A 20,362-nucleotide genomic window follows, 5' to 3' on the forward strand; every position below is an offset into this window, starting at 1 on the left:
CTTGAATAAGTAACATAAAGAATTTATCCGTATTATACATTCTCCTCTATTATTGTCCACATTAATGATACCTGACGCATCCTTAGTATTCGAACTCTTGTTCGGTTTGGTCTCCTAGCTTGACTTAGATCTTCTTCTATAGGCGTTCCCCACCCAAAAGCTAGTATTACTCCTCAAATACCCTTTCCTTGTGTAATAAACTGTTTAATAATTCGTCTAGATTTTCTACGACTACGGGGTGTAGGAGTATCATTCTTAGTCAGAACAGTTATGAGTAAAGAGTAAATAAATGTTATGTTGCCTTATCCGCCATGGGAACCCTACCCCCTGCATATGCCGGTCCTCAGATTACCGCTCGTGTCCCGAGCATCTCTATTTCGTGCATTTTTACCACAAATTAGCTAGTGATTTGGGAAAATGGTTTCTTGATCCAGTAAAAGTAAACACATGTACTATTCTTATCTTTTTTAGTGTTCGTAAGTTTTAAAGTTGGTTATGATTACGACTAAACACTATACCAACTACTCTTAAAATACCACAGTCAGTGAGCGACTATTCATGACGAAAGTTTGAAGTTCTTTGAACGTTATCAAGCTAGCTAGCTAGCTAGTCTTTCTCTAGGATTTTCAGGGCCAGATATACGATTTAATGAATAGCTAGCTACAGATACTAATTTTCTGAATACAATTTAGAGAATTTTTTCTTAATATATAGCCAGCTAGCTACACGATGAAACACTGTTGTATATATTCTGTCTTTTGATATAAAGTTGCAGATAATAAAAGGGACGTATTAAAAAAGGGCCGGTCGGATACTGGTAGCTACCATGTTGTGTATACAATCTCATGTATGTTCTGTCTTTTAATAAAAAGTTGCAGATAAAGAGGATCTATTAAAACAGGGCTTGATATATGGTAGGATTTGTGTTGTATGTATACTCTATATATATACGCTATCTTGCTAGCCTAACTATAGCTAATTAGATGAATTTCAGATTGGTCTACTTTTCTGCGGTAAGCTCTTTGGCTCTGGCGTTTGTGTGACAGATAAAAAGATGCTATAGGATTTGATGAAGAGAGGAATTTACCTGTGGATTTCTTCTCACAGGAACTTTGTTTGAGGTATTAAACTATTATCAAGTTTAGATTGATGCCTTCTGATTTATTTGAATTCATTTAAAGTCATAGGAATGCCTTCATGAGGTGAAATGGAGTGATAATTACTTTGTTTCACCTAGCACTTTAATCTTTATTCCTGCCACGCATATAAGTTTCATGTTGTTAATAAAAAAGTTGAGAATTTTTAGCTCCCTTCCTTTGAAATAGGATTAAAGTATAAAATGCAGGACTGTTGGCAGCATGCTATATTTCTTGATACTTCGATGCTTATAATTGATAGTGGGTAATATACAATAGACTTGCCATGTTTTAAGAATATCATTAGAATGGAAAAAAACTTTAAGAGCAATTTTTCTAAAGAAGCCTAATTTTCTGTTGAGCACCCAGGCATTAAAATAGCAAGTATGGTTTTTTGATTGCTTTTGAAGCTGTTGAACAAATGTCATAAGTGTTCGTCAAATCCTCTCACAACGATGTGTGCAGTTTAACCATACGTTGCTTATCTATATATTGTGACCAATTAGTTTACTGAGATTGTTGCAGCATGAAATGCCAAGTACAAACAAATATTCTTGTGTTTTCTTTGCACTTGTATATATATCTTGCAAATATATAATCATTCATTATGCATGTTAGCTACAATTACAAAAAGCAAAAACCATGATATCAGCTTGGAGAAAGCTTACAAAAAAGCAAGATGAAAAGCATGTTTTTCCAGTTGGTATTGCTCCTGTTGAGCAGTCAATGCAGAAAAAATATGCTAAAGGTGTTCAGTATAACAGTAAGTATTTGTGTTTTTTTTTATCTCCAGCCACTAACAAATCGCTGTCAAAAATAAACCCCTATTTTGTGACATTTAAAAAGAGGTGCTGGTGTGTGGCTTACACCTCATAAAAATTAAAAATTACATAGAGACTAGGATTTACCATAAAATAAAGAAAAAATAACTAATTTTTGTGGCTTACATAAGTTCCCTTTATGACTGTTTCTTTCAAATGCAAAAATGTGGCTGCATTTTTATGTGGCTTACAATTGTTAATGTAAGCCACGTTTATGACACGTACTACAAAAAATGCCTAATTTTTGTCTTGCAAATGTCACACATTTTTGGCAGTCATCAGTAAGATTTTCTGATTGTTTATGTTTTTTAGTGAAGGTAATTATAAAAGGGGATCGTAACACTGGTAAATCAACCCTGTTGCATCGTTTAACTGGTGGGAAATTTAAGGAGGAGTATCTACCAACACATGAAATACAGGTATTTTTTATTTTTTTTACTGTGATATGTATATTATTGATACAATGCATCACAGTGTATATAGCTTTTACTATTTAAATTTTTTTTCAAAGAAGTTAAAATGAAGAAGGAATTTTTTTAACTTTGAAATTAAAAAGTAAAAATAAAACTCCATAATATAGCTGTCATGGTTTAAGAAAAGTTCTAAAAAGTGTCTAAAAAATGAAACAGGAACCAGATAAAGGATTCTTTCAATGTTAAATTTTATTTATATACAGATAATTTCGTTGTAGGTGGCAAATGTGAACTGGAATTACAGAGGTTTGTTTAGCCTTATTTATAACTTTACTGTATTAACATTCATGCAGAAGCAGAGTTACACAGCGCAAACTCGGTGTTCGCCTAAGAAGAAATTGGGTTGCCTAATGTCTTTCTTGAATCTTTGTATTTGAGTTCCGTTTTCATGCAGCTATGAAAGTTATGTTGTGGTCTCTCCTTCTGAAGTGCTTTGTTGAGTCTAGACGATTTTTCTGTGTGTTAAGGTACTAATCATCCTATTTGATATTCAGTCCATACATTTTGGTAAACGTGGCAAGAAGGACCTTTTTCTAATGTTCTATTGCTATTACTTGTAGGTGCAGATGATATAGTCAAAGTTGAAGTTTGGGATATTGTTGATAAAAGTATGTTGTCACTATAATAATGTTTAGTATGTTCTGGTAATAAAACAGCGTGCTTTTACAATTTTTATTTAGTTTCAGTGTTCCTTTTTACAACCTATATTTCTGGTAGATAAAATCAGACCTTCCAAATGTTTTTATGTTCCATAAGTATTTGTGTTGTCCTCTGTTTCAATTCTTTTGTTTGCTTCATGTTAAAAGGTTTAATGTTTATCTAATTCCCAGTTTATAGTCAAGATGATTGGTGAGCTACTCCAAGTGTATTCATTTTTGTTTATATTTTAATACGCATTTTGCATAAGTTTCTTCATGGAAGTAACACTGAAGAAGAAAAATAAATTTTGTTTCACCTTTGAAAATTTCAAAGCATTTCAAATCAACTCTTCACCATACAGAAGCCTTTAGTTAATAAACACTTTAGACATTTTGGGTTGAATCCATTATTGTGAAAAACTACTCTGTTATAACCACCTACCGATTTTAAGTTTCAATAACTAATTGGTTTTTCTAGACTTACCCCTAGTTGCATGTACTTTTATAGTTTGAAATATTATTAGATATTACAAAAAGTTTAATCTCTTTGCAGATAGTGTCTATGTGTTGTGCTTCGTTAAGGTTTGTTATAGTTTGATTTTTTCACACAGTATCTTTGAATCGACTACTTTTACTTGCTGAATTATATTAATTTTTGTGATCGCCCTTGTCCCTCACTTTTCCTCTTTGGCAAAAACACTTCACTTCTTCATTAAGACATTTCTCCTAGCAAAACCATCTCTCTTCTGAACAAAGACGCTTTTCATCCTAAATCTTTTTAAATGCTTCCCATACTCATCGAAACATTTCTTAAAACAAGACAAAAAAAACATCTCTTATTCAGAAAGTTCCTTTTTGTGAAAATTAGTTTTCGCCACATGTTTGTTCTGGAATTTTTACAAATTAAAAATTCTTAATTTATTTATAAAATTAAATTTCCATAATAAAAACTTTGTTTTAGTACCATAAATAAAGTCTGTGTTTTTTTCCTTGTTTTTAATCCATTTTTTGTCCTGTTTTGTCCTTTTTTTTGCTATATGTTTTGTCCTGGCTGTGCGATGCTTAACATGCAAGTTATAAGACATGAACAACTTAATTGTAGGTTCGCGAAAACGAACTCAGAGTGACTCACTTAAAATAACGAATGATGAAGTTCAGGTAAGCTGTTATAGACGATTACTACTACAATTTGTTATTACTAATTGTAGTAGTTACAATTAGTCATTACTACAATTAGTGTAAGGTTCGTTTTAAAAGCGCTTTAAATGGGACCATACTAGCTGTTTTTATGAAACCATTGATAATATGGTACAACAAAGTATTTTAATATAGGCTTATCACCACTCCTGGATTCCTGAAAAAAATTTGTGTTCAAGCGGTAGAAACGTAAAATAAAGAAAATATCAAGAACTGAAGGGTACTAATTCAGCTGACGCATCACTGTTTCTTAGTGTCGTAATAAAGGCTTAAACTGATACCGATGATTTTTTTTCTGGTTTTTATACATGTAAATGGTAATTTACAGAATGCTGCTTTAAATTCCCATCATTTTTCCATCTGTCACCATTACTTTGTAGGAGTCACCAACTGATGGAATGGCGTTGGATGCAGAGCTTATAAATGTTTACAAAGGAACGCATGGTGTCATATTGACCATGGATATATCAAAAAATTGGTATTGTGTTGTATTTCAAATTAATGAATTTTATATGAGTTTTTTGACATGCCAAATCTTTGTAAATAAATTATTATTGAAATTGTTTATTATTGAAATTGTTTACCCAGGGTAGCCTTTCAGTTCCTATTGATACTGCTATCAACAAGGGTTCTGCGAAGTAGGTGGTAGTGCATTTAAAGCTTTCATTTGAGCTACAAAAGTTGTGAAAGCACAGCAATCGCTCAACTAGACACCTGCCTTAGATACCAATCCTATTCTCATGCTAAACGCTAAGCAGAAAGATTAGATTCACAATTTTATAGTCCCTGGCATAATTGGTCAGACCTCCTGCACTGGAAGCAAGCGCTCTACCACAAGGCTACCAGTTGGTGACTGGTAACCTTGTGTTAATAATATTGTCTTAATATGTCTAATTTTATGTACTGCGTTTAATAACTTAACAATCTTAATAAAGTATTTTTTTTATCAATTTTAGGACATGGCTGTATGTCCAACGCGAACTAGAAAAGATACCATACCATATACCTGTTCTTGTGATGGTATGCAGTTGATAAAAAAACTTTTTTCTTGTTCTTCCTTTCTTTCTTTCTTTTGTTTATTTTTTTGTTTGTATATTTATTTACTTATTTGTTTATTCATTATTTTAAAATTAATTTTAGGCTAACTTTCGTGACATGGGTGATCATAGAGTTGTTCCCACTGATGAAATAGTCGCTCACCTCGAGCATCTTGATCGGTAAGTGTGTATGCACATTCTTGCATGTTATTGATGCTATAAAAATTTTGCTAATACCAATAGAACTTATTGATAGTCACATCTCCTAAAAATCTTTTAAATAACTTTAACAAACGAAGAGTCGATAAAATTTTGACCAAAAAAATTCCTCCTAAAATCCCCTTTAAATTATCCTTGCCTTGTTTTTTTCATTTCTAAGTAGTATCTTTTTTTTATCGTGTTTGAAAAGAGAGTAACCAGTATGTTTGAATTCTCAAATTCTCCCAAAATCTCCTAATTTATAAAATTTTAAATCTGCCACTATCCTGTAAAAAATCTTTTTAGATAGATCATTAACTCTTCAGGCTAGACCTTACATTGTCTTATTTTTTGTTTGACAGGCCGAGTGGCTCAGCTGAGGTGTATTTTACGGAGGCATCAATGAAACATGGATTTGGACTGCAGTTTATTTACAGGTTTCTGAACATGCCATTTCTTATATTACAGGTAGGTATTGTTTCCTTTGATTTCGACAATATGGTTTCAAATTTTTTTAGGAGTATTAAAAATCCACTTTTAGCTCGTGGGTCAAAGTCTAGCAGTGTGATGATGTAATCTGTCTAAAGTATGTATAACCCGTTTTAAACTAAAACGGACATTGTTTACTCAATTTTTTTAGAGGGAAACTTTACTACGACAACTAGAAGCTAATACTTTGGAAATCGAGGTTTGTGATTTTTTTATGTTTTTAAATTAATATCTGTTGTCTGTCTCTGCACAATTTTATAGTCGTGCTACGGATATGATATATTCACGGGATAACAGTTAGTTATGTATTTTAATCCACGGTCTAATGACTAGTTATGTTTATTAATCCACGGTCTAATGACTAGTTATGTTTATAAATCCATGGGCTAATAACAAGTTATGTTTACTAATCTTGGAATCAATCTATTGTTAGGCACAATTTGAAATTTTATCTCACAGTTACCTTGCAAATAACCATAACCAACCTCTTGCTTTCCTGGTTATTACAGATAAAGTTATTTTTTTTTTTGTAGGACACAAGAGAAAGTCTTAGCATTGATACTACGTCTAGTGATCAGGATTACGGATTGTATGTTGTTGTTGCTTTTGTGTTTTAATATATTTTTAAATAATTTCCTGGCAATACTGTACAAATAAGCAAATTCCCTGAAGTGAAACTTCACATCATTGTCTTGCTTACTTTATAAACCTGCGCGATGACTGTTGATAACTGTTCAACAGTCTATTAAATATCAAAGTATGGTGTTTAACGGTGTTATCCTGCATAGATTAAGCACAAGCTACTAGATGCAAGACTTTAAAAACTGAAAAATTGAGTCTAAGTGTCACATGGAAAACCTGGAGAAAAGAAGACTCACAAAGAAATCACTTCTATAGAATTTTTTTAACTCCATTGTTTCGTATTGAAATATACACTTTATACAGAGACTTAACTAACCAGTTCTTTGACCTGATAAATGCTACTGTTAAGAAATTATTATGGAAATATGTTTCTAAGAGAAAAGAAACAGCCTGCCTCGTTAAGATTTCGCTCAATTCTACAAAGATCTCGGTTACACAAGATAAAATTCTCTGGTGGAAACACCACAGTGATGTCTCCCAGTGCGCAGGCTAAGTATTTATTCTATGATGTAAACAAGGTTCGGCATATTAAAAAACAAATTTTGATCAAGAAGCTGTTTACCTGACCGTGCTGGCACAATAGATTAGGCAAATTTGCCTTTTCTGAGCGAATTCCCTTTAATTTTTGTTACTTTTGTATTTTGTTTCCCCTCTACTACTATAACCAGCATAAAAATACATTTTTGCCTCCGATTTACATAATTTGTAGAACAAGAAAAAAAATCAATTTTACTGTTTCCCTTATGGGTACCAGTTCTGTTTTTTAAAAATTCGAAGTTGAATACGTTTACGTATGCAAGGCTTCTAGCAACCCTCACTTATTCATTTACACTTATTGATTTATTGTCATAATGACAGAATGTCCCTAGTTTCTGAAGTGTCAATAACTATTTATAGATTTAAAGATATGATGACGGAAACTCTAAATCCAACTATATTAGAAAGTAATTCAACCAATCCATCTCCTTCTGAACAAAGAAAAGAAGGTATCTCTCACAAATCTCTACTTTAATCATTCTTTGTATTTTATTGAGTGATGTTTTCGAGGGGTAGAATGTTCACAGTTTTGACCTACTGAGAAATTTATTTATTTATCTCACGAGAGGTTTAATTTCGTCTACTAGCCTATTTTGAATTTTTTGCAGGGATTTAGTTTCGTGAATGGCCTGTTCTCCGGTATTTTATTTGGCATTAAGTTTGTAGAAGAACTCTGATTGAATCAATTTGCCATGTTTTACCCCGACGCAGTTTCTCGTTATAATTTTTCTAATACATTTCAACTAAAAACGTCACATCAAAACAAAGAAGAATTTTCATGCATCGTTTTTCTTTCGTGGGTGGCGAATTTATTTTCGCAGTTAAGGCCAAATCATATTTTTCACCTGGACTTATTTTCGCAAATCTTTCGAGAATCCACGAAATGCCGCGAACATAAGATTTCTCACAATAACATATTTCCTTCTTCGATATAGCGCTTTTTGTACAAGATTTCTGCTTAAACTAACAGCTCAGAATAGCTTGAATCGTTGGGTTAGGAATCCTTTGGTTACTCTTGTTTGTTTAACTGGTGGTCAGTTCCACCAGCCCTTAGAAGTATTAAATCAGATAACGTGACTTATTCATCATTCTTTACTAAAGAAACCTTGAAATGTTAGTTTCGCAAAAAAACTTTTTGTCTAGTTATGATACTTGGTAACTCGTTGAGTTTGCAGCCTTCCCTTCCCATAATTTTGAGTGTTTGACAGCACCATATTTGTGTCTTTCTTAATCTACCTTGATCGTGGCTGAAGATTTTATTTGTGTTTGTGTGCTAAAAACATGGAATATAAAGAAGAAGAAAAACACTTTTAAATACAATAAAAATCTTTGAAAAATCCTTTAAAAGTGTTTTATAAGTTTTTGTGGAGTAAACGCGTTTGTTTTAGAAACCATATAAGTTTTTCAATTTGTTCGATTCTATTTATTTATTTTATTTGATCTTGCATAGAACCTGCTCGAACCAGTACTGACGACACGGAAACACCAACACCAAAACCAACTCCAACGCAATCGAAGAGTGACTCCACCCCGAAACAATTGCCAGTAGCAACTGTCCCGCCAACAGTTCATGTAACTGAAACACCAAAACCAAGTATATTTCAAGCATACAAGGCGAAATTGTTTGGCGGAGGTGATGCGACACCTAAAAAAGGTTTTTAAAATTTTTAAAACTGTTGTCGTTGTGGCGTTTTTTATTTGTTATTGTTTTTTTATGTGTTTCATGTTTTTCGATACCTCCTAAAAAGATGTATGCTGTTGTCATTCTAATGTGATTGCTTTTTTGGTAGATTACAGATTTTAAAGGCGTAAAAGCCAATATATTGATTAAGGGAACTCCATCATATTTAGGATTGCCTTGGAAAATGAAACTCTGTTCATATTTTTACCTGTGTTAAAATGGAGAAAAGGGTGTTTTCGAAAATATTTATTTCTGAAAAAATGGGATAGGGATGGGGGTGAGAGCCAATGCCACAACCTCAACACGGGTTTTTCGGTCCTGAATTAACAATATTTGTGTTATTTTCAAAATTTAAAGTATAAATTGTGTAATCTAGTAACATCTGTTCGGTTCCTCACAGTGAGGTACGTATGGGTGGATATAATTAAGTGTATGTGTGAAAACAATAAACGGTATGTGTGAACATGGTTTGTTTATAGAAGAAGTTAAAATACCAAAAGAAAACTCAGATGATGCGCCTCCTATAGATGATTTTAATCCGGGTGAACTTGATGATGATTTTCTTGCTGGTGGTGGCAGTGGCGTTTCAAGTCAAAACCGTCGAATGAAAACGATGTCAGAAAGTGATGACGACGACGGCGGAAATCCGATGGTAGCTGGGTTTGAGGATTTGGAATCCGATAACGAACCCGTATTCGAACAGCAATTCTCAATAGAAGCAGACTTTGATGACCTGAGCGATGACGAGCGTACGAAACTGGAAGAAAGTGAAGTGTCAATTATTGCGCAAATTAAATCGAGTAAAGCAAAAAATAAAAAACAAGATACAGACTCACCCATAGATGATATTATTCACGACACGCAATCGTTAGCTGTTAGCGAAAAAAAGGAGTACGATGATATCGAAGAAGACGGAGAGCATGGAGGAGAGCAACGCGTAGAAGAAGCGAAAAGTGTTGTGGACACAAATATATCTCTAGTTGAGCAAAAACAAGATAACTCGAACACGGTTGCTTATATAACTAATGACACCAGCCTTAATACTGATAATAAAACGTCAAAGAAGAAGCGTGTTGAAATAAAAATAGAAAATGTTTCACGTGTTCACCAGGATAGCAATAAGCAGGAGGGGGAGGATGAGGAGGAGGATGAGGTTTATGTTATTGCAGATGATGTTGACGTGGAAAATGAATGGATGAAAAATAATGACGAAAGTGATAACGAAAGTGACGTCGAGGTTAAAACAACGGAAAAGAAAGCAGCTGAACCGTCTGTAAGAAGGAATCACTTTTTTAGTTAATAATTCCCAATTAAAATGGAATGGAAATATATTAATCACTTATTTTTATTTTTAGGTTAACTCAACAGAAGCAGTGACGGAAAGGTGAGAAATATTGATGCACGTCATGACATATGTAATTATTAGTTTTTCTCTTCAAGAAGTATGAGGACAACTTCCAGACCACGTTTTAACTAGTGATAAGAAATTGTTCAAACTCGAATAATGTCAGTACAACGTATAGCATTTTCACTACACGTCGATATGCAGGATTCTTACGTCAAGGCGGTACTCAAAATAGCGTTAGCACTACGTTTAGTAATTTCTCTTCAGAGTACTACGTAGTGCTTTTACGTCACGACGGCACGCAACATTTCCTGGCACGACAATATGCATTATGGTTACGTAACGTCTGTTTGTCTGATTTTATTTAGTGTTACAGATACTTCTTTGCAATTTAATGTAGACGAACTGGAAATGTTTATGACTAACCAGTTGCAGAGAAATGGTGAGAGTTTTGTAAACTTTGTTTCGTGTTTGTTTTTTCTCGACAAAATCAAAAATTTTTATCCAAACAGCATTGCTATAATTGATTTGATTTGTCGCTTTTGATTGGTAATGGGAAAAACAGCGAAATGACCATATTAACTTGGTCATTCGCAAAATTAAATCTGCGTTGAGATTAATCCAAGATACCGCAGAATATCTTTACCTTTGACACGTGGTATTGTTCTTTTAAGTGGAGGTATCTTTAACATTTTTGGTATATCAACATTCATCTGTAAGCCATAACGACATGTCCTTAGACAAGTATTATCATAACAGGTTGCTGTTTTGTCACCTCATCATCAATCCATCATTGAATGCGTAGAGCTGTTATCAATAGAAATTTTTTCGATATAAAAACACAGCATTGCCCAGTTTTCAAAGGCATTTTTGGCGAAGAATTGATATTCAAATTTACCATTAAATCTTTCTGCGTAAAGTTATTTAGTGACACTTATCACGTAGCAAATCAGGTAAATGATCAGTTTCGTACCCAGAAAAGAACAAGGGAGTGGAAATCAATTTTTAAATACGACATTCGTGACATATTGAAAAAATGAAGTAATTTAAATCTCGATTTCTGCGAAAGTTTTTTTTTCTTCTTGACACTTCGATCAATCGCAAAAGCTCAAAAATATTTTCCATATTAAGTTCAGAAACCTCTTATATGAAATTACCTTGAGCTGTAGGCATCAATGATTCGATAAGATTGAGAAAATTTGACCTCCCTTCTAAGGACATTGATGGATTATGGACGTTTTAAATGACAAATGAGTGAGACTTAATAAAAATATCGCAATTTTGATCTTGCCACGACAATTTCTTGCCTTTGGGCACACACTTATTTTTAAGAATATTTAACTTAACCATTAAGTTGGAAATGCTTTGAAAGTTTTGACAGTATTATTTTTGCGGATGGATTTAATTTCCATCCAATCATAATTTTGCGAAAGTGGCGAAAATCCGTAAAAATTTAACCAGTGTTTTATTTTATATCTTTAAGTTATTAAATTTTTTAGTTGAGCCTGAGGTTGCTCCCTCTGAAGAATCACCAAAAGTAAAAAAGAAGAAGAAAAAAAAGACCGCTACGAGTGATGAAACAACAGAGGTGCAAATCGAAAACGTTTTACTTTTTTTTATTTTTCTGAACTCCTGATACACTTCTTGTTTTGTAAATAATTAATCTTTTCGCTCCAACATTGTTTAGCTAGTCATTGTTTAACTGGGTATATCGGTTATTGTTTATTTCCAAAGTATTTTAAAATGAGTCAAAAGTAAAGTGAAAACCTTAAAATTCGTGTAGGTTAAAGGTGCAAAAGTGGTGTCTTTGAGAAACTATAGTTGAACTCAATTTTGCAGGACGGAAATTGTTTTTTTTATTTAAACAATTATTTACCAAGCAAATTGTTTAATTTTGGATCAATTTATTTGCCCCGTGCGAATTATTCAGCAATTGTTTAAACTTCTGGCAATTTTTGGGCCGTTTGACTAAATTTGTTTATATAAAAAAAATATCAAAAACAAACATAGAAAACAAACATACAATGGTGGTATAGTGATAAAGCTAATCCGGGTTTTGTAGAGTAAATTATAATGCTATGATTATATTCTAGTGCTTAGGGAAAGTTGTTTTTGCAATAATTGAATATGAATATTGAATATGAACTTTAAATGCGAATATCTTAAGGACGAGAGCTTTTTTATTAAATTTAGAAACACTCGTTATGCTTCTCTTAAATCTACAATATAACTTCGACATTATTTTTTACTTGAAATTCTTTTGAATTCTCCTCCCAAGGAAAGTTATATAAAGCGGGTGTTTATAAGCAAAACATATTTGCTCTGTTTATAGACAAAACACATTTGCTCTGTTTATAGACACCACCAAGTGAAAAGAAAAAGAAAAAGAAAAAGAAGGTTACAGAAGGAACTGAGAATGAAACACCGGTGTCAACAAAAACTAAAAAAGTAAAAAGTTCAGATACTTCTACGACTGAAAAGAAGAAGAAAAAAACTAAAAAAGCTCCACCGAAGTCAGAGTTAGACTCATTCTTTGATGAAATGTGATTTTTGAGTCAAAGTGGAGCCTTGTGACGAAATCGTTGACACGTAAGCGTGTTCTTATCTTTACACGTTAGTAACGAGAAAGTTAAGATTGCAAGACGCGAAAATAGCAAATTGGCTGGACCTGGAGGCTATGCGCTGGACGTTGAGGGAAGTTGATAATAATTCAAAGAAGAAGAAATAAGTTTATTAGACATGTTATGAATCCCTTCAAAATACACGAGATCTTGTGGCAGCTACTGCATATATGGTCAACATGATTGTTCGAAGACGCTTATTTTTCTTTTGTATATTAAAAAAATGGATTTATTTTTACTCATCATAGTTAAATATGTATTTTTATCCGTACTTATTATCCATACTTGTATTGCTTGTACTGTTTCTCTTTTTAAAGTTTGCGCTGTTCCTTTAAATCTCCACAGTACTGAGTAGATGGAGACTCTAGACACTAATTGGGGGTTTGCACCGTTAGTGATGGGGGCAGGGGGATAGAAATAATGGATATTTGTTGTGGAAGCCTTTATACCCTATTTTAGTCAGTTAATTTGTACTTCATTCTCTTCTTCAGACACCTTGTAATCTGATATACTGTTTTAATTTGATTACAGGAAAAAGCTAATAGACCTATTTCAATATCGCTTCTTCATGATCAGCTGTGGTGAAGAAAAATCAAAAGATTGCATTAAAACGAGGTTAGTTTAGATAAAGTTCAGAACGCCAAGTTGCTTACTAGCTGTTCTGACCTTAGTTATCAACAAATGTTGGTTTTATAATTTTCAACTGCCATATTGAAAGAATCGTAGTGGATACAAGTATATTGAGGGTATTAGTAGTCGTAGTGTGACAAAAATGAATATTTATTGATATTAAGTGTGTATTTATAGCAACTTTAATGTTGGTAGCTATACCTGCTAGCCAACAAACGTCTTGTTTCTTACTCCTACAAAAAGTTTATATTCTACACTGTAAGTTTAAAATGTTTACCTAGTGTACTGAAACTTCATATAACTTATATAATTATAATTTATAATTCATATATATTATACCTAGCTTCAGATTCATATTAGTATTGTAGGTTTCTCATTTCTTAAAATGTTCAAGAAATGAGAAACCTACCTAAAAATGTTTAGTAGGTGTAGTGTTGCTCTATTCTCTAAGAAAATAGATTCAAATTTCTTAAAATTGTTCTTTTTCTCTTTGGAATCAACTTGACAGCAAGATTAGGCCTCTATCAACTATTTTGAAAGTGACAGTGTTCAACTTGTAAAGTTATGTTGTTTGGGTTATCCTCAAAAAAATAAAACAAAACCATTTATTAGTTGTAAAGCCGTCTGTATATATTTAAGTTTCTAAATTTCTTAGGCCATCTGTTATAAGTTATTGTGGTAAATCGATCAAGTATTAAACATATCTAAGGAAGTGCTGCCTAGCCTAACTGGCTAAACGTTATTGCATTGAAACAACATGTGACTTGAAACAAATCGTGAGCGGTTTGTTCATCTACAATTCTCTTAGCTTTTAAATCATAAGTTGTTGATCTTTGCTTTTACGTACAAATAAATTACATTACCCATAGTTATACGTGACTTGGAATAAGAATCTGGCAATACTTATAAATATAATATTACTCTTATTACATTTTGTTGAATATATAACATGACGAAGACCAATATTCAGTCTAATACTACCAACCCAACATGCTTAGGATAGCCAAGTCATAATGTTATTTACAGATGTTTTAAAAATGAAAGATATCCAATAATAAAGAATAAACTGTTTATGTCAACAACATTGGTTAGAGCTTTAACTAGCTAGCTAGTAGTAACCAATGCTAGTGCTAGTGTAGCTATAAATATAAAATCCAAACTAATCAACCTTAGCTAGCTAGCTAAACACTAGAAAAAGATATAAACTAGCAATTTTAATAAGCCCAATGAAATAGGTGCCATGTTCTATTTTTTCACCAAAAGTTCATAATTTGAAATAAGAAAGGTAAACAAACTATATGTGCATCACTTCGCTGGAAAATTGAAATTGTCTCTAAACTAACCTCGTTTTCATGTTAGTATGTCTATTCCGGCTGTGTATTTTGCGGAATGGAAAAGGATATTGAAATAGGTCTATTCGTTGGATGTTTTAAAAGATCTAAATACTTTGCTTAGTAGATGTGTGGGAGTGGAATGGGAGAGAAGGTGAACCAATCTGACAAGGATTATTCGGTACTCTAGATGAAGGAGAATCTCTTTTAAGCTTGGTTCCCACTGCAGCGATGATCGCTATCGCCCATACGTTATCGTCGACGATGAGTTTAGTGGAAATGCTAATGTTCGTCGCCCAACTCTAAACTCCATAAATATCAAAAAGTTTTGACATTCATCGCCGTGATTCGTCGCCCTATTTGTTGATCTGTTTATTATTCACCCTTATAATTATAGTAATAACTCCTATTCAAGCAAATTTAGATACTTCATGCACACAGGTGGCAAGGATGTACGGAATAGCGTTGCAAGAAATATGTACGATAGTATTTCCACCCTGAAATTTTAAACAAGCTAACGACTAGTCATTAAAAATTATTTAAGTCTCAAAAATCAAATTTCTAAGAATAATAGGGTCTGGGCAAAATGTACTATATTTAAAAAAAGTAAAGAAAGGAAATGACAAATAAAAAAATTAACTGTTTCAAATCACAAAGACGTAGTTTCAAGAGCAGTTGGTATACAAATCCCATGTCGTGTGGGTCTTATCCTAATTAATTTATCTCTGAACATGTCTAAATTTGCTAATTTATGCAGCATAATTAAACGCACAAATTTATAATGCAAATATCTTGCGAAAAGTTTTCAAAACCTTTGAACCTCTGTAATCTTAGTCTGTCATTATTTTTCCAACTCAAGATTGCTTTAAATTAATATGCACAATTACTGAGGGCACTATCAACATAAAAACTTTTGGTGATGCACAGATGGACAATTAAAAGCAAGGCTAGAATAAACTTCATGGGTCACTGAATCAAAAAAAAATTACTACAATTTTTAATTTTAACCATTACGTCCATCTGGTGAAATGTAAGACATGAGTAATTCTGTCGAGATCAGTAGTTAAAATAAGAATATTTGGGCGTCATTTTTGCACTTGATGTTTAGATACTTTCAGTGACAGGCGCAAAGAGATTTTTATGCAATGAATAAGAAATTCAAGATCATGAGACAAGCGGGTGGTAAAAAGACGTTTAAATTGTGAAACATTGGAAAAATAAGTAAAAAAATTAGAATATAACTATGATCTATTCATTGTTTGTCTCTTTTTATAACGCTTAATGACAAGGTTAAAATAGTTCTGTTATTTCCCGATTCTGGTCAACCTATTTTTCAGTGGTATTGCCTTGGCTTTCAGTTTCGAAACGGTGGTAGAGAAGTAAGAACAAAAACGTGATGCAATAGATTTTGCATTTGAGTTTCTTATGCCGTCAATAATAAGAGATTTAACTGTTGAGATTTTTTCTTGTAAGGGAAAAATTCTTTTCAATGTTTTCCAAAATCGTTTAGGATCGTTTGCCGTTTCCTGCAGGAGTGTCCTACTATGTTCGTTTCTAGCCTTTCTGACAAGGTCATTTACTTTGTTTCTTTGACTCTTGAATTTTCCAAAGTCAGTGGAAATTCTTGATTTACGAAACTTTCTGTTCAACGTGTCCCGGTAATTCATTTCCAATTTTATATCACGTGTCAACCATGGTGATTTTTTACCATGCTTGTTGAAATTCCGACTAGCATAAACTGAATCCCAGTTTTCATTACTCAAATCGCGAGATAATTCACCAGAATTGTAATTTGAATAATCTCTACATTTTATTGTTTCATACTGTTGTTTAATGTTATTAAGTTTTTTTTTGCACCCAATGGCATAATGATCACTCAGCACGGTTGAAACGATTTTAATTTCCATTGATTTCCATGCGAATGATGGTGTATGCAAAAAATTGAGTCATAATACAATATTCTCTATTAATCTATTTAAAGAAAAAAACAACATTACATTATCGGTCGCCACCACTATCGAATAAAAGAGGTATATTTCCCCCCGTTAGTTTTGAATTGGTGACTTAAATATATTTCCACGATGCAACAAAAAAAGAAGCAACTTGAGTTTTTAAAAATAATATAATAAAATTTAAAAAGAAAGGGTTTTGTTAATACTTGTGGATTGAATTTTTTTTTCTGACTGTAGCAAGAGCTAACGATTTAATTGAAGGATGACAGCAAAATATATTTTCCATGGTGGCCACAAGCACCAAAAAGTAATTTCGCTAGCTAGCTACACCGAACCTAGGAAAAAACGTAAAAATAACTTTAAAATCATCCATACCTTCGCAACTCACTTTTCTTCTGCTGTATGAAAGGGATACCACAAACATGCCAATTCAAGCTGATAATTTAGTACTTTAAAATCTTTTTTTATTAAAGCCATAAATATAACACGTTTTTGCGCATTATAAATGTTCAAATTAGTATAGTGTGCCTTTAAAAAAAAGGTACAAGCTTTCCAACTTGAAATAATAAGAGAAAAAACATGCCAGCTAAGCCAATTATTATCAGGACTTGGTATAAACTATGTTTTCGTGTTAGGTCTGTAAAATACACGATAATTCAAATAAGCTGATAGCCGTTTTCTGATTGCTTGAGTGTACTTCCTAGTTTTTCGATTCCGGCAACCGGAAAATCAGGAAATAACGAGGGTGGGGGTACAAAGCTCATCTATTGGCATTTTTTTAGCTAACTTTTACTACAGCTGCTCGGTTCATACTTATTTGTTCTAGTAGACAAAAAAATAACCTACCTTTTCGTGAAAAATTACCAGTCATATTTCCTTACGCTGATTTGATATGATTTTTTTTCTATCGAAAGTTTGAGAATCTCAATAATTCTCTTGGTATACTTCGCGTAGCAAACGTGCTCCACAATTTTGCTTCGTAATAAATGTCTTATTTGTTATGTGCAGTTTTATTTTTCGCGCTAGTGTGAACTACATTCTTTTATTCGCAACTAAGACAGTTTTGTATTGTCCTTATTCAAACGACTACGACGAATGACTGTAAACACACCTTAAGTGGCAAATTTTTGTGGAACTTACTTTTGCGATTTTCCCTTTTAAAATATCATTTTTCAAAACATAAATGTTACGAATAGGGTGTAAAATGTGCAGCACATTTTTCTTTAAGGGCATAACTTGAACTAATTCCAGCACTCCAAAACAGTTAGATATAAAAACAAAATCAGATTTGCCTAATTTACACCATGGGAAACTCTCTCGCTTATCACGATTATTCAAAGCAACGAAAAAGTATCCTTTGAGCTATATCAAGCTCATATTCATATAAAATGCTCAAAATACCAAACTGGATGGTAAAAAAAAAAAAATATTAAAAATTAAAAAAATTAAAACAATCTTGGCAACAATGTTAAATAGGACATCTGACTCTGATGATGTTGTGTATAATTAAAACTTTTTTGATAAATTTTCGGGAATATGCTAGTTTTAACAAGAACGCTTTTTTGCGGGCATTTTTTATTTTTTGCCGCCTACTGCTACGCGAAGCGGAATTTTTAAAATCGCCTTCAGGGACATTGTTAAAGACACAACACAGCTAACCTCGACGTACAGGATTGTGATATTGAAGCTTAAACATTTGCGCGGACTCTGGTCATTGTCATTATTTATTTTTAAAATTTTTTTTATTACCTGAAAAGCTGATAGAAAAGCTTCGTTTCGTTTCCAACTAATAAGAATACAGATACAGAATTCTACGTTTCTTGGCCAAATCAATCAAACTAGTCGTTAGCCCGTGGGAAAATCCACGGGTTCGCCCGTCCTTTTTATACCGCATCACGTGCGTCTCGCTACTTGCGCAGCTAAGCTGCCATTTTGCGTGAAAGACAGACAGACCTATACGGGTATTATAATATAGACTAGTCGTTAACCCGTGGAAAAACACACGCGGTTGCCCGTCGCGTTCCCTCGTCCTTTAAATTTACCCGTCGCAACAAGGTGGATAAAAATATATCGCATTTGATATTCGTGCGCATTTTAAAAATTTCGTGTTTCCGTTACGGGACGCCGCTTTCGCGAAAACACAGACAGACGACGGCTATTATTAAAGAGATTAACAAGTTGCTTTGGACTATGACCAAAAGCACTTTGTATTCTGGTTGAACTGAATCGTCCTTTTGTCCTACACAAAGTCGGGCGTTGTACAAAGCTTGGCAAAGATACTTGTTTGGCTTTAGCTGCCCGACTTCGAAAGTTTATGGTGCATGTATAAAGAATTATAGTGTTGTTTTTATTGAAATAGGAGGGCTTTTCTTAAGTGTTTTACTGGCGAGAAGTCAAGAAATCATTGACGATGTATGTTTGTATTCGGGCGGCAGCGATTTTTAACAGGAAGTGGTTATTCTTTAATTTACAGTTATTCTTATACTTTGTTTATATTATCATTAAAAATATGTAGTCTCCACAAAACCTTCACAAGGCCTTATAATGTTCCCAAAATGTTTTTAAATTATAAGACTTATGTTCATGACATTTGCGTTTTTTCTCCACATTGGATTTTTATTTTTGTATACATTACAAAAATCGCGTGATTTCAGAATAATAATGAAATATGCTCGTATAAACCAATCCAAAAGTAGCCAGGAGAACCAGCGTGAATTTTCTGAGAAATGGGAAGACGGAAGGGTGGGAAAATTAAGCTGGGTCGCAAACGGATGTTGATTGGTTACTTCTTTGCTCCTCTATCACATGTTGAATTTTGGGAAACCCTTTTTCAATGTTTTGAGTGAATGATTTCACTCACCCAAACGAATACTTTATTCTTAAGCTATTTAAAAAAGTAAGGTATGTGGGCACGCTGGCCTTGTGCTTATTGGTCAATTAAATTAGAAGTTTGAAAAATTAATTTGTGCTTATTGGTTGACTTGACTTCCGGGTTTGCTTTGAACACTTCTTTGCTATATGCAGGAAGACTATACGCAGTATTAAACGGTACAGTAGTTCAAGAGTTATATTGGCTAAGTCTGAGAGGGACGTACAAACTGAGGCTTTGTACGGAGATTAGGCGAATTTCTTACATTTAGCGGTTTTGATAAAAATTTGTCAAATTAAATTCCCATCAAAATTAAGTTTTCTCACCGTCCACCAAAATTTATTTCCTGTTTTCCGCCAACTTTATAAAAACAATTGGTAAGAAATTAGGTTTTTTTTATGAAAAAGTTTTTGATTTTAGAATTTTACGATGTAGGCGTCTTTTTTTTACCTAAGTTTCTTATGTAAACAACTGCTGTTGTCCGAAAAAATGTCTATTTTAGTGATCATGACGCAGTCAGGCTTAAACTTTCTCTAACATAGATGTTTACAAAATCTTCTAGAAAGGCTACTTGAAATCAATTTTGTTTTCTTTATTGTTTTTAAACTTTTTAAGCTTATGTTGAAGATGACATGCATCCCTTTTTTGTTCTCTGAGGTATTCTCGCACTATATGACATATTTTACTCCCATACTTATTGTCTACGCTGATGGCGGAAATCTTCAAGCCATCAGGCTTTCTGTATTTTAGATTTAGGCAACCAGT

General features: G+C 33.1%; 1 protein-coding gene across 1 annotated transcript; it reads left to right on the forward strand.

The window, feature by feature from the left end:
• The first annotated feature begins 1,738 nt into the window (after nt 1-1,738).
• Nucleotides 1,739-13,105, forward strand: LOC130613361 (rab-like protein 6). Its single transcript, XM_057434720.1, has 18 exons — nt 1,739-1,899; nt 2,270-2,376; nt 2,649-2,676; nt 2,991-3,038; nt 4,171-4,226; nt 4,646-4,743; nt 5,222-5,285; nt 5,406-5,482; nt 5,863-5,968; nt 6,141-6,188; nt 6,523-6,578; nt 7,529-7,617; nt 8,619-8,822; nt 9,329-10,122; nt 10,205-10,233; nt 10,563-10,636; nt 11,694-11,782; nt 12,553-13,105. The coding sequence occupies exons 1-18, from the start codon at nt 1,779-1,781 to the stop codon at nt 12,739-12,741; spliced, it is 2,277 nt and encodes a 758-aa protein (XP_057290703.1). The 5' UTR covers nt 1,739-1,778; the 3' UTR covers nt 12,742-13,105.
• Nucleotides 13,106-20,362: the final 7,257 nt, after the last annotated feature.

This window comes from Hydractinia symbiolongicarpus, chromosome 10 (genome assembly GCF_029227915.1).
Source record: "Hydractinia symbiolongicarpus strain clone_291-10 chromosome 10, HSymV2.1, whole genome shotgun sequence".
Lineage (NCBI taxonomy): Eukaryota > Metazoa > Cnidaria > Hydrozoa > Anthoathecata > Hydractiniidae > Hydractinia > Hydractinia symbiolongicarpus.

Bases quoted from the DNA above. Each gene is read 5' to 3' on its own strand.
- LOC130613361 (XM_057434720.1), top strand. From the start codon at position 1,779: ATGATATCAGCTTGGAGAAAGCTTACAAAAAAGCAAGATGAAAAGCAT. The intron at 2,677-2,990 runs GTTTGTTTAGCC...TATTACTTGTAG, and splicing joins TGTGAACTGGAATTACAGAG to GTGCAGATGATATAGTCAAA. The intron at 6,579-7,528 runs GTATGTTGTTGT...AACTATTTATAG, and splicing joins AGTGATCAGGATTACGGATT to ATTTAAAGATATGATGACGG.